The sequence below is a fragment of the Tiliqua scincoides genome, chromosome 4 (assembly GCF_035046505.1).
Source record: "Tiliqua scincoides isolate rTilSci1 chromosome 4, rTilSci1.hap2, whole genome shotgun sequence".
In the NCBI taxonomy this organism is placed as follows: Eukaryota; Metazoa; Chordata; class Lepidosauria; order Squamata; family Scincidae; genus Tiliqua; species Tiliqua scincoides.
Window position 1 is genome coordinate 212,886,567 of NC_089824.1, and position 12,151 is coordinate 212,898,717.

Below are 12,151 nucleotides of genomic sequence, written 5' to 3' on the forward strand. Positions count from 1 at the left end.
CACACTGATGCTTTTTCTGCCTACATGCAGCTGGCATGAATTATTATTTTTGGTTTACATTTTTAACAAGCCTTGTTCATAGGTAGCTCAGGGACCACGTGCTCCACGTGCTTAAAGAATCATTGTTGAGATCAGGCAAATTCTAAACTAGAACAAAACTATGTACTTGTGGCACTGTCAGAATAGTAGGCTGGAACATTTGATTGAAATGCACAATCACTGGTAGCTCCTATGATGGGTCACATCACAGCTATCCATAGTAGCAAGAAAGATACTTTCACTGGTTCCTGGTTCCCTTAGACAAACATTACACACAGACATGGATTAGCCAGAACCAGTTGTTACATGCTCACTTTGAGGTAGTGAGATATAAGTTGAGGGGCCTGAATTTAACCTCTCCAAACATGAGAGATAAATAGGTTATACGTGCAGCAGAGTGAAGGTTCGCTGATTGCAGCCCTTCAACCCACTTTTTGTTGGTGTTGAGCAGAGCAAATGCTAACAGGAAGCGGTTTAGAGGTCTGCAAGTAACATAATGCTAACAGGAAGCGGACAGCACAGGAGACAAAGAGACACAGAAGTGAGCAACAAGAGAACTGCAGAGACCGTTAAGTCATTTGCACAATGGGGAGAATTTGTGAACCACAGATAAGTAAAACCACAGATATGGGTCCTGCGGATACAAGGGGCTACTGTGTATCATTAAAATCATCGTCCTTTCTTGCTAATTTTACAAGATCAATTAACCTTGTTTTCATTTGAACTTCCCAGGCAGCAATTCGCAAAGAACTAAACGAATACAAAAGTAATGAAATGGAGGTGCATGCATCAAGCAAACATTTGACAAGGTCAGTTGCCTAGATATTTATGTCACGCTATCGACACTCATTCAGGTTTGGAGTCCACAAAACATTCTATCTCTGTACAGCACTTAAAGGTGTGGAAAATAAACACCACTGCTCCAATTTTGAGTACAGGCAGCTATTTACTAAGCGTTAGCTTCCTATGATGTATTTCTAATTATTTGCTAGTCCTAAAGCCCACTGCTTCTCAAACTCTCTAGAAGTTTGAGAACCAGGATAAGTCTTTGCGGGGGAGGGTGGAAAGCAGTGACACGAGCCCCAGGATCGCATTGCTGTGGTAGGGCTGTTTTTAACTACTTACCTGCTGCTGGGGTCGGGGGGGGGGGAAATGGGTAACCCCACAGAGTCCTCTGCAGGGCTTTTGCTGACTTGTAGAATGTAAAAAAAAGTGATCATGACCCACTTCCTGTTTCATGATCGCAGCCTGGAAATGGGTCAAGACCATTTTTTAAATATTCTACAAGCCACGGAGAACCTTGCAGAGAGCTCTGTGGGGCTCCCTGCACCCCCCTGGCAGCAGGTGAGTTAAGTTAAAAACAGCCCTTCTTCCTCCGCAATGGTGCGATCCTGGGGATTGCATCACTATTTTCATCCTGTCCCCACCCCCTTAAAGGGAAAGGGGCAACTATGTAAATTCTCATGCTGGTGGGTCAGTTTAAGAACCACTTATATTGTATTTGCATATAACCTGCTGGCCAGTATGCCCACAATAGTATAGCCTTACCAAATTCTGAGAGGTACACGATCCTGAAGGCCTTTGAATGTTATTAGCCCATAATTCTGTATAGCATTCCTGATCACAGGGTGATACATTTCCTGGGTACAGCATTTGCCCTTGCAGTCAAACGCTATACTTTCCAGCATGTTCTCAGTGCTCCCTTCCACATGTTCCGTTTCCACAGGGAGATCAAAACAGGGCTGATATGCGCCTGGTATCCTACCGTGCTGGATCATTTCTAAGAATTAAGATTAGGTTTGCTACTAGTATTTTACTTGCTGTGAAGTTTACACTGCAGTTTTCACTATCAGATGTTTTTCCATGATGGTGAGAGGGTACACATCCTTTTGTCACCCAATTGTGCATAAAGCAAAAGTTGGATCAGTTGTAGAGGTTTCTCCTCTGGTCAATTGAAGGATTTCAAGGGAAACACAAAACGTTTCAATAATAGAGCAAAAATGTGGGCGTGATTTCACAACCCTAAATCATGATATTTTTAAATGGAAGTATTTTTTGTTGTGAAGTAATGCAAGACTTGCCATTGTTATTCATGTCTTCCTCTTCTTTTGTCCTACAGATTCCACAGGCCATAGGGATTTTCTTCTGAGAAGAATTTGTCTACTTTTTTGATACTACTGAACACGCATCAGGGAAAGTATGAAGGTCTTTCCTTGAGGTTCAGTCTATGACAAGCTGATGTTTCAAGAAGGACTCTGCAGAGTACATCTCTGCAGCACACATTTAAAAAGGAGGAACTACCAGAGGATGGCCTTTGTACTGGAGCCGCAACACCTGCGGCGTGGGAGGATTAGTTGAAAATGACTGAAGTCGAGCTAATCAGAAGGGAACCTAATGCTCTCCTTTACTACTTGTTTTAAACTGTATTGCAGCATATCTTGGGGAAGAAGGTGTTGTGCATGCACAGGCTTTACCATTCCAAGGCCAGCATAATGGACATGGTGCACACCGTCATTCAGTATTATCATGGTGACAAGACATTGGGAACTTATCACAATTAGTTTGTATAAAACACTTAAGTTCATGTTATACAAAAATGATTTACTATATATTATGATTTGTTTTCCTTTTTTTATATATAATGCCTAACAAAAACACAGCTGTGGCATTTTTTTGGACTCCTGTTTTTTTTTTCTTTTAATTAAATGATTATTTACTGCAGAAAAGATATCCAAAGCTTTCCATGTTTGGTGCTATTTAAGAGGAGGTAGAGGGAACATAGAATGAATGGACACTGGAGCAGTTTCCATCCTCTAGAAGGAAGCCTCATTGGAACAGAGCCTCAAAACATAGTTTAGCTCTGTTGGGGTGAATGGGGCTAGGTCTGTTTGCAGAATCTGAGAATTTATACTTTCATCAGTTATCGAGTTCTGTTGCATCACACACTGAGACATTCCTATCCAGGCTCCTACCTCTGATTATTTTGGTGGTGCATCTTGAAGATATGGCCTGACATCACAATGTGTAAAGCAGTACTGGTGTAGCAGTTGATATAAACTTATGTGGCCCAATCCAATAGAGGGCTTATAGCAGCGGATCTTGCAATCAGCCACCATAAGTCTTCTTATGGTGTTGCAAAAGCCATAAGGGTGCTTTGGGGCCACTGGTGCAAATGGCTGGAGGCTGTGTGTGTGTGCTAGTGTCTCCCAGTCACCATGCCAGAGCAGGTAAGGTAGCAAGGGCAGTTTGGGGCTATAGCTCACCAACCCCAACCCCAACCCACGCAAAGGCTCCTTGGCCTTATGCCAGCTAAGGGCCCAATCCTACCCAATTTTCCAGTACCAGTGCTGCTGTGCCAGTGGGGTGTGCACTGCATCCTGTGGTGGGGAGGCAGTCACAGAGGCCTTCTCAAGGTATGGGCGCATTTGTTCCCTTACCTCCAGGCTGCATTACAATTGCACTGATATTGAAAAAGTTGATATTGACAAATCCAGCTTCCAAAGTATTCATACTATATTATTACAGCGCGTCTATTTGCATAGTGATAATATCTTGTTAAGGAAAAAAGGTTACAAATAATAGCAGGATCACATAAATTGAGACACTGCTCAACAGTTTCCTGATATCCCCAAAAGTGATACAAGTGATAAATACTGAAAAGTCTGTCAGACATTGATCATTCTTTTTAAAGCAACAGGTATTCTTATGGTACAGTTAAGTGCCTGCTGACTGGATTAGCTTCCCTTCTACACAAGTTTAATTTAATTGAGAATATTATAGTGCAAAAAATTCCTATAGCATACTATTTATTGAAATCAGAGCTGATCAAAACCTTTTGATGTGTTAATGATGCATCTTCCCAATGCATAGCTCATTACAAAGCATTTTAGGAACACGATCTCCTCAGAACACACACAAAAAATAACGTACAAATTCAACAGAATATCATGCACTCAGGAAAATATTTTAACTAATATTAATGACGCTGATACAGAGATGCAAGCCAGAGGCAGTGGAGGCAAAGAAGGGGGGGGCTTGGATGCAGTCCCGCACCTCCTTTTCAGGCAGGTGATGGGGCCGTCATATGATTAGTGTTGCAGGCTGTTCTCAGTCCAGCATCCGAAGTTGCACAGGTTGCCAAGGCACTGAATGCCAAAAACTCTAGCCCCAGAAATAGCACATACAGAATTCATTTGAGTAGGTGATTCCCATTTCAGTAGCAGATGCTTGTTACCTTTGTTTGATTGGGCCAAATTTTTGGAGTTACAAACTTCTGGAGACTTTATGAACTTCAGGGGCCTTTAAACCACAGATCATCACTCAGACATGCATTAGTGCATACAAGCATCTATAGTCATCTACTAGGTAAGCAGATGGCTGGTGGCATGCAACATTGGGAGAATGAAGTTGGGAGGAAATAGTTTGGATTGCATTCCCTGCCTGACCTCTTCAACACCCGTTAGGAGATTCACAAGTGGACTATGCAAGCGACTAGATGTGCCCTTTTTACTCCCCACAGAAACCTTGCGCTCAGAACCGTTTCCATGCGTGGATTACTCTACGTGTAAGAAGTGTCTGCACGTGCAATGCATATTGTCATAAGAACATAAGAACAGCCCCACTGGATCAGGCCATAGGCCCCACTAGTCCAGCTTCCTGTATCTCACAGTGGCCCACCAAATGCCCCAGGGAGCACACCAGATAACAAGAGACCTGCATCCTGGTGCCCTCCCTTGCACTGGCATTCTGACCTAGTCCATTTCTAATCAGGAGGTTGCACATACACATCATGGCTTGTAACCCATAATGGATTTTTCCTCCAGAAACTTATCCAGTCCCCTTTTAAAGGCATCCAGGCCAGATGCCATCACATCCTGCGGCATGGAGTTCCATAGACCGACCACATGCTGAGTAAAGAAATATTTTCTTTTGTCTGTCCTAACCCTCCCAACACTCAATTTTAGTGAACGTCCCCTGGTTGTGCTATATGAGAGTGTAAAGAGCATCTCTCTATCCACTTTATCCTTCCCATGCACAATTATGTCCACACAATGTGTGAAAACATCTCCCTTTTTCAAAGCCTTGTACATTCAACTCCACAAAGACTGTACTATCTCAAGTAAATCAGTTAGACTGATATGAATGAAATCTTTATCTGCTGCAGGAGGACCACCTAGTGGGGGTGAGAAGTAATTACACACATCACAGAACAGTACTTCCCAATGAAGATTAAGGAAACTCACAATTTAAGTAAGATTTCTTCAATATGGTCTTTTAAAAGTGTTTATTAACACACTAGATCTAAAATCACCTAAAAATTAAACACGTGTGGCCTTTCCTCTTAGCCTCACCTTTGCCCCCTAATTAAAACTGGCCTCTTCTAATGAATCAGCTGAGCTCTAGTGAACTGAGCTACTGATAAAGCCGATTAAAGCTTTCAGCCTTGTCAGATACCAATTATCTTGACGAATTTCCACATCAAGACAGTGCATTTGGGGGAGTGAGAACAGTGAGAGCAAAAGTTAAGGAAGATTTTATACCTGCTAGAATATACAAGATTAATGCAGTTACTGTAGCCCTACAATCTTGCTATGTTAGAACCCAATCCTGTGGTCAGTGGCACGGCTCCGTGCCACCAAGCATTGTAACAAACATACCATAAGGCATGTTTGCAGGGCTCACTGCTGGGCTCCCACTGGTGCTAACCCAGCGGCAGCCAGTGCTGAGCTAGTGCTGGGTGGTTGCACAGCTCCTGTGGCTTGGTGGTCTCCTGGACTGCCAGGCTGCAGAATGGGGGGCAGGGACGGGACGGGGCGGGAGGAGGTGTTCCGGGGATGGGGGTGCCGGTGAGGGGTGGAGAGAGGGCAGGCGGGAGGCGGATCTGCAGAGCTGCACTCCGCAGGATCCAGGGCGCTCGTGCAGGACTGCATGCCCTACACAAACGCCTTTTCCTTACCGCCGACCTTTTGGCCGGCGGTAAAGTGAGTAGCCCCATTGCGGGGCTGCTTACCTTACTCGGGGGAAGGGGACGGATGTCCCCTTCTCCCAAGGCGCTGGATTCGGTGGCAGCCCTCCTCGGTGCCACCAAGCCTAGGCGCCCCAGGCAGCTCAGGATTGGGCTGTTAAGTCATTTGCCTTAGCATTTCAGAGTAACTTCCTCTCCACCAGGCTACAGTATAACCTCACATAAAGAAGGGGGACAAAAAGAATCCAGGGAATGTTCACCCTTTTTCTGTGTTTGAGATGACATTTTAAAAAGGTACTTGATTCTTCGCATAATGACAGAATATTTTGACAGTCTGTGAAAATAACATCTCAGGGTCAGAATCTGACTCTTTAAAGGTGATGCCACAACAGACAATTGTTCTTTCTCATTCAACCAATAAGCAGCCTTCTCATGCACATCAGTAGATTGATGGAGATCCACTGGAGCAGGTAAGCCTGTGCAGGGGACGGAACGGGGCAGGGGAGGAAGGAACAGGGGAGGGGTGGGTAGAACAGGGGAGGGGTAGAACAGGTAGAGGGGTGGGGAGATGCTCTTTACACTCTCACAGGGAGATGCTCTTTACACTCTCACATAATACCAGAACCAGGGGACATCCACTAAAATTGAGTGTTGGGCGGGTTAGGACAGACAAAAGAAAATATTTCTTTACTCAGCGTGTGGTCGGTTTGTGGAACTCCTTGCCACAGGATGTGGTGATGGCGTCTAGCCTAGACGCCTTTAAAAGGGGATTGGACATGTTTCTGGAGGAAAAATCCATTATGGGGTACAAGCCATGAGGTGTATGCGCAACCTCCTGATTTTAGAAATGGGTTATGTCAGAATGCCAGATGCAAGGGAGGGCACCAGGATGAGGTCTCTTGTTATCTGGTGTGCTCCCTGGGGCATTTGGTGGGCCGCTGTGAGATACAGGAAGCTGGACTAGATGGGCCTATGGCCTGATCCAGTGGGGCTGTTCTTAAGTTCTTAACAGGTCATTGAAAGGGACAGGGAGGAGGGCAGATCAGGCCCGGGAGGAGGGCAGAATCAGAGGTGCAGATTGATCAACATTCCTGGGTCAACACAGACTTGTACTAGCGATTTTGCTGGTGCATGTTCAAGTTGATCCATAATGGCTGCTGGGGCTTACCCCAGGACAAGGGGACAAATGTACCCTTATCCTGAGAAGACCTCTAGGAGCCAAAACTGCCCCACGGAATGCAGTGGAAGTTGCACTGCTGCTTACTGCACAGGGGGTTAGATAGGATTGGGCTGTTAAACAAACACTAATAAATTCTTTTTTTGTACCTAGAAAACATGTAATTATAATCTGCATTTCAATACTTCTTGTTTGTTTCAATGTGAAGACTATGAACATATCCAAAACCTAATATGTTTATCCATCAACTGGCAAGTATTCATTTAAAAAAAAAAAAGTCCAGCTAATGCATTTTAAAGAATTGACTCCGAATCTTGCTAAAAGTAGCCATGGCTACATTCTATTAAACCAATGGATCAAGTTCATCATGATCAACTTCAGCTAGTTTAGGGCCATATATCCACTTCTGGACTTTCCTTATTTCAGGGACTCCAGGAACCCTATCACAACCTGGCAGGGGAGCAGCAACTGGAGCTGTGCTGCCAGAGACTAGAGCACCCACAGTGCCCCAATTCCCCTCCCCCTTCAGCCTCTTGCTCTCTGAGGCTCAGAGGAAAGAACGCCAGGTAGTGTTGGCTATCTGCCCTCAGTGCTTTTCACTGTGAGGTGGGATACACCACCGTTATCCAACACAAAATAGAAAACCCTTCCAGGTGTTGTGGTCTGGGCAGCCTGGAGGCTCCTCCCTCACAAAAGATGGCCCAAAATAGACATGGCCCAAAATCTAACCACACTTTCCTGAGAGTAAGCCCCATTGAACAAAATAGGACTTACTTCTGAGTAGACCTGGTTAGGATTGTGCCCATAGGCAGAGGACATGCTGAAGATGGGTGTTGAGTAGGCCACAGCTGCCCTGCAATATTACCTAGCCAATCCTCATGGTGGATCATGCCCCTTTACAGAGGATTCAAAGAAAGAAGGAACACACTGATCATGTCCTGAGGTGGTATCTTTTACTTCTTCTCTATAGGTTTATAGTAGAAAACTGCAAAGGGTTGAAACACCTCAGTACTGATTCTGTCTCAAAGAATGAAGAGCCAAAGACTTAAGTGACCAAGATCCTGAGGATGTGTGTGTCTACTTCAGAACAGACACACATCCAGACACCAACATTTCAGGGACTCCAGGCATCCCATCACAACCCCAGCAGGGGAGTAGCAACTGGCATGGCCAAATCCATGCTGCCAAAGCATGGATTCACATCTGGTTCACCCCAAGATCTGAAAAAACCCTCAGCCTCTGGTGAATCCTCACAATGATGGGCCAAGTCTCAGAAAAAAAACCATGCCACCAGAAGATAGAGGGTTGCTAGTGATAGATGTCATGGTAGAGTGAGGGAACCCTAATATTGGAGTGCAAAAAGGAGGAGGTTAAAACCTCCCCTTTGGCTGTTCCTTGCATAATGAAGGCCCTGCTACCCTTGGGCAATGCTGCCCCTTAAACCACAGGACAGGCCAGGTAAAGTAGGGTGGGGGGTAGGGATGGCCCAGAGGTACATAAGGCACTCAAGCTAATGATGAGGCAATCTTTGGACAGACTACCTGAGGGTTGCTCCCCTGGGGCTGAGGCTGGGCCAATTTCAGGAAATGAGATGGGTAGAGAAAGAAGGAGGGTGACGCAACTTCCTCCACACCACTAAACTCTGAGGCCTTGTGGTGGTTCTTGATGCTTGGCCAGCATCCCCCTTTTCACCTTGTAGCCAAGAGGGATCCAGACACTGGTGGGATGCATCCTTCTCACAACTATCCTGCTTTGGGTAGGGGAGAATGGAGGGACAGGCACCATATATCAGAAATGCACCAAATTTATTGGAATTCTTTTTAAAATAGCATTTCTTTTAAAACAAAACATTTATGAATTTATATCCTATGATGCCTAGGAAAATGCAAATGTCTTTTAACAGAGTGACACTATCTACATAAATTACAGTAATAAAGAGCATTTTCATGAAAATGGTTTGCTCTCTGTCACTTACATTACAAAAATGCAATACCAACATGTACACTTATCTATCTCCTTTCATTCACAGCACAAACTATGTCAGAATTTTCTGTCTTCTGGCAGAAAGAGCGACTGCAAGGCTTTGCGAACATTAAGCAATTCCTCTTCATGCTGTGATACAAAATCACACATTAGATGTTGTGTTTTTTAAATCATTCAACCTCAAGGTCTTGACTTAAAGCAAAAAATTAAAATCAGAAAATGCATTTCAACAATTTCAACTACTTGATGTTAATTAAAATCTGAAAACAGAAGATCATGTTCTCTCTTAACAAGGACAAGTTGTTTACCTGTAACTACAGTTGTTCAAGTGGTAATCAGTGAAAACACAAGTAATAGAGTTCTGTGCACGCACAGAAGTTTCCAGAATTTTGTCGAGAATTTGGCCCCTATTTCTGAGTGGAGAAACTCTGTGTTTGGCTGTGTGCCTCAACCACTTAAACCCTCAGTTCTTTTGAGGATCACCTCTGCATTTATACTGCAGTACTGGAAAAGAGCTCTAACACAGGGAATACAGCAATGTCATTGTGTCAGAAATGTCATGGCTTTCCTGTTTCTGATCCACATTTTGCTTTCTTTTTAGGTGGATCTGTAGTACCAGCCACCTGCACAAGGTGGGATTCATGATGTTTGCTGTGCCCTTTGTGGACACTGCCTTGCTCCTGACAGCTTTCTGCCAAGAATTCAAGTGCCACCCGATCTGACTGTTTCAGCGAAGACAATGGTGACAGCGGAGAAAGTGAGCTTGCGGGAGGTACCAACTTGGCTGGTGCAGGTATGAGGGCTGTTTCCCAAAATCAAAGCTCCCTGTTCTTCTTTGTCTGCCTGAATAACTTTTTACAGTGGACATATACATCCACAATGTGACTCTCTCTCAAACAGAAAAGATAAGTGTCATGCCTATCAGTAGAGGGCAGTTCAGTCTCACAAAGGCAACATTTTTAAAAAGTGACCCTGCTTGCTGTATTTAACTAAGGTCACAATCCTAACCCACTTTCCAGCACCAACATACGGGCAATGCAACTCCAAAGGAAGGGAACAAACATTGCTTTACCTTGAGGAGGCCTCTGTGACATCCCCCCAACTGCAGGATGCAGTGAATGCCCCACTGGCACAGCTATGCCAGTGCTGGAAAGTTGGTTAGGACTGCACTCTAACCTACTAACTAGGACATTAAGACAAACTTTTTTTTGTAAAAACTGAACTACTATTAACAATATATACAACAAATACGAAGTCAGAGGTAAAAGTATGGTGTTTGTTTGTTTGTGGGAAGACAGGGCAAAAGGGAGTGTTCCGCACTATACTACAGCAGTGGTTAATAATGAACGGAGGGATTAGGCATTATACCTGTGCTCAAGAGATCTTCAAGCAGAGGCTGGAGATACTCTAGGGCAGGAATGTCAAACACGTTTCATACAGAGGGCCCAAGTTAGCATTTGTGGTGTCTGCTAAGGGCCAGATATGACATTATTAAGCAGAAAGTGATATCATTAAGCAGATGGTGGCCAGCAATAAGTATTGTTCTTACTTAGGAACTCATTAGCTGCAAATGACAGAAGAGAAAATGGGCAAATCTTGTTCTTATTTTCAAGATATGAGAGAGTCCAATTATCAAGCTGGGAGAGCCCATTATAATGGGAGCAGGAAAAATAGCTTCAAGGGGTTGCATTTGGCCCATGGGCCTTATGTTTGGCACCCCTGCTCTAGGAGGATTTCCTGGGAGCTTCCATGGTCAGCTCTCTGAATTTTACTATGTGTGTTATAACAACAAGGGATTATATGTGAAACACATTTCTGTGATACTAATGCTCCTATGCAACATCATGCTGATTTTTTTTATTATTTCATACTATTTATTTTAAATTTGAAGTTAACTTTTTCCAAAACTGAAAGCTAGGACACAATTGTTCTAGAGAACATAAAACAATATCTTGCACCTGTAAACGTATGCTCAGTGCTCCTGCTGATCAATTTGTATTGAAAGCTCTGAAAGCAGTCATCCCTGATGAGGATTTTGGGGAGGAAGAGAGAACATGGAGGACCAAATCCAATATGCAATGGCCAGGTAATCAGCACCGCTGGAGGTGGCAATACTGATATTTTCGGCTAGGGTGCAGATATGCAAACACAATGGTGAACAAATAACTTTCTGCTATACTTAAATGTAGTTGGATCAATTAGGCGTAATATTTTCATCTCTTTAGGGTAACTGTACTTCTATTTGAAGTCCTAGAAAAGGAAAGCTACAAAACTAAACACATACATGCACCCAAAGTAACATGGAAGTATCCTATGTTTTTCCTAAGAATGTGCTAGAAAGAACAATGACATAATTGCTGTATTTACCATTTCCTTGAGAAGTCTTTCTTCAAACCCCTTCATATCTTCTTTCATTAGATGCATCTAAAATATATGCAAAACAAAGTTTACTCCCAAACTCTCTATTTTAAATCAAGCCACTGCATTTGGCCTAAAGATCCCCACCCTTCTCAGAGTTTTGGGACAGGAAGTTGGAAAAATACAACCAGCCAACTAGTCTGTAGTAAGGGTTTATGGAGCCAAAAGCAATCCACTTGCAGATCCAAAACTGACACCCTCAGCGTTAAACTACACATTACCTTACAGCCCAATCTTATCTCCTACCAGTTCATAGTATGCAGCTGCACCAACAGAGCCAGTACTGCATGCGGAGGGCAAACAGAAGTCCAATCAGAGTATCTTTTTGGACCCTAAAAGGTTGGCTTGAATGGCAGGATGTATTTTCTCCTTTTTTTGAGTAGAAGGAGAAATGACATACCTCAGATGTAAAAATATTTTCCTCACAGTCCGGAGTATAATAAATATTTTTTTCAAATGCAGTTTTAATACTTTGAAGCCTAAGATAATACAGAACAAAACATACTATTAGTATATTTGTATACTAGTATACACAAGGAGAAATGTCTAAGGGTCCAATCCAGAACAGT

The 12,151-nt window shown here is 43.6% G+C and overlaps 2 protein-coding genes across 2 annotated transcripts in view; one reads left to right on the forward strand and one right to left on the reverse strand.

The window, feature by feature from the left end:
• PHACTR3 (phosphatase and actin regulator 3) overlaps positions 1-1,823 on the forward strand; it is a 255,263-nt gene extending 253,440 nt beyond the window's left edge. The window contains exons 12-13 of the mRNA XM_066624720.1: positions 772-848; positions 1,766-1,823. Of these exons, the coding sequence (XP_066480817.1) occupies positions 772-848; positions 1,766-1,823 (135 nt within the window). The remainder of the gene's footprint in view (positions 1-771; positions 849-1,765) is intronic.
• Positions 1,824-9,059: 7,236 nt separating this feature from the next.
• SYCP2 (synaptonemal complex protein 2) overlaps positions 9,060-12,151 on the reverse strand; it is a 69,800-nt gene continuing 66,708 nt past the window's right edge. Inside the window, 3 exon segments of the mRNA XM_066626430.1 lie at positions 9,060-9,293; positions 11,532-11,588; positions 11,983-12,061. Coding sequence (XP_066482527.1) covers positions 9,222-9,293; positions 11,532-11,588; positions 11,983-12,061 — 208 coding nt within the window. The 3' untranslated portion in view covers positions 9,060-9,221.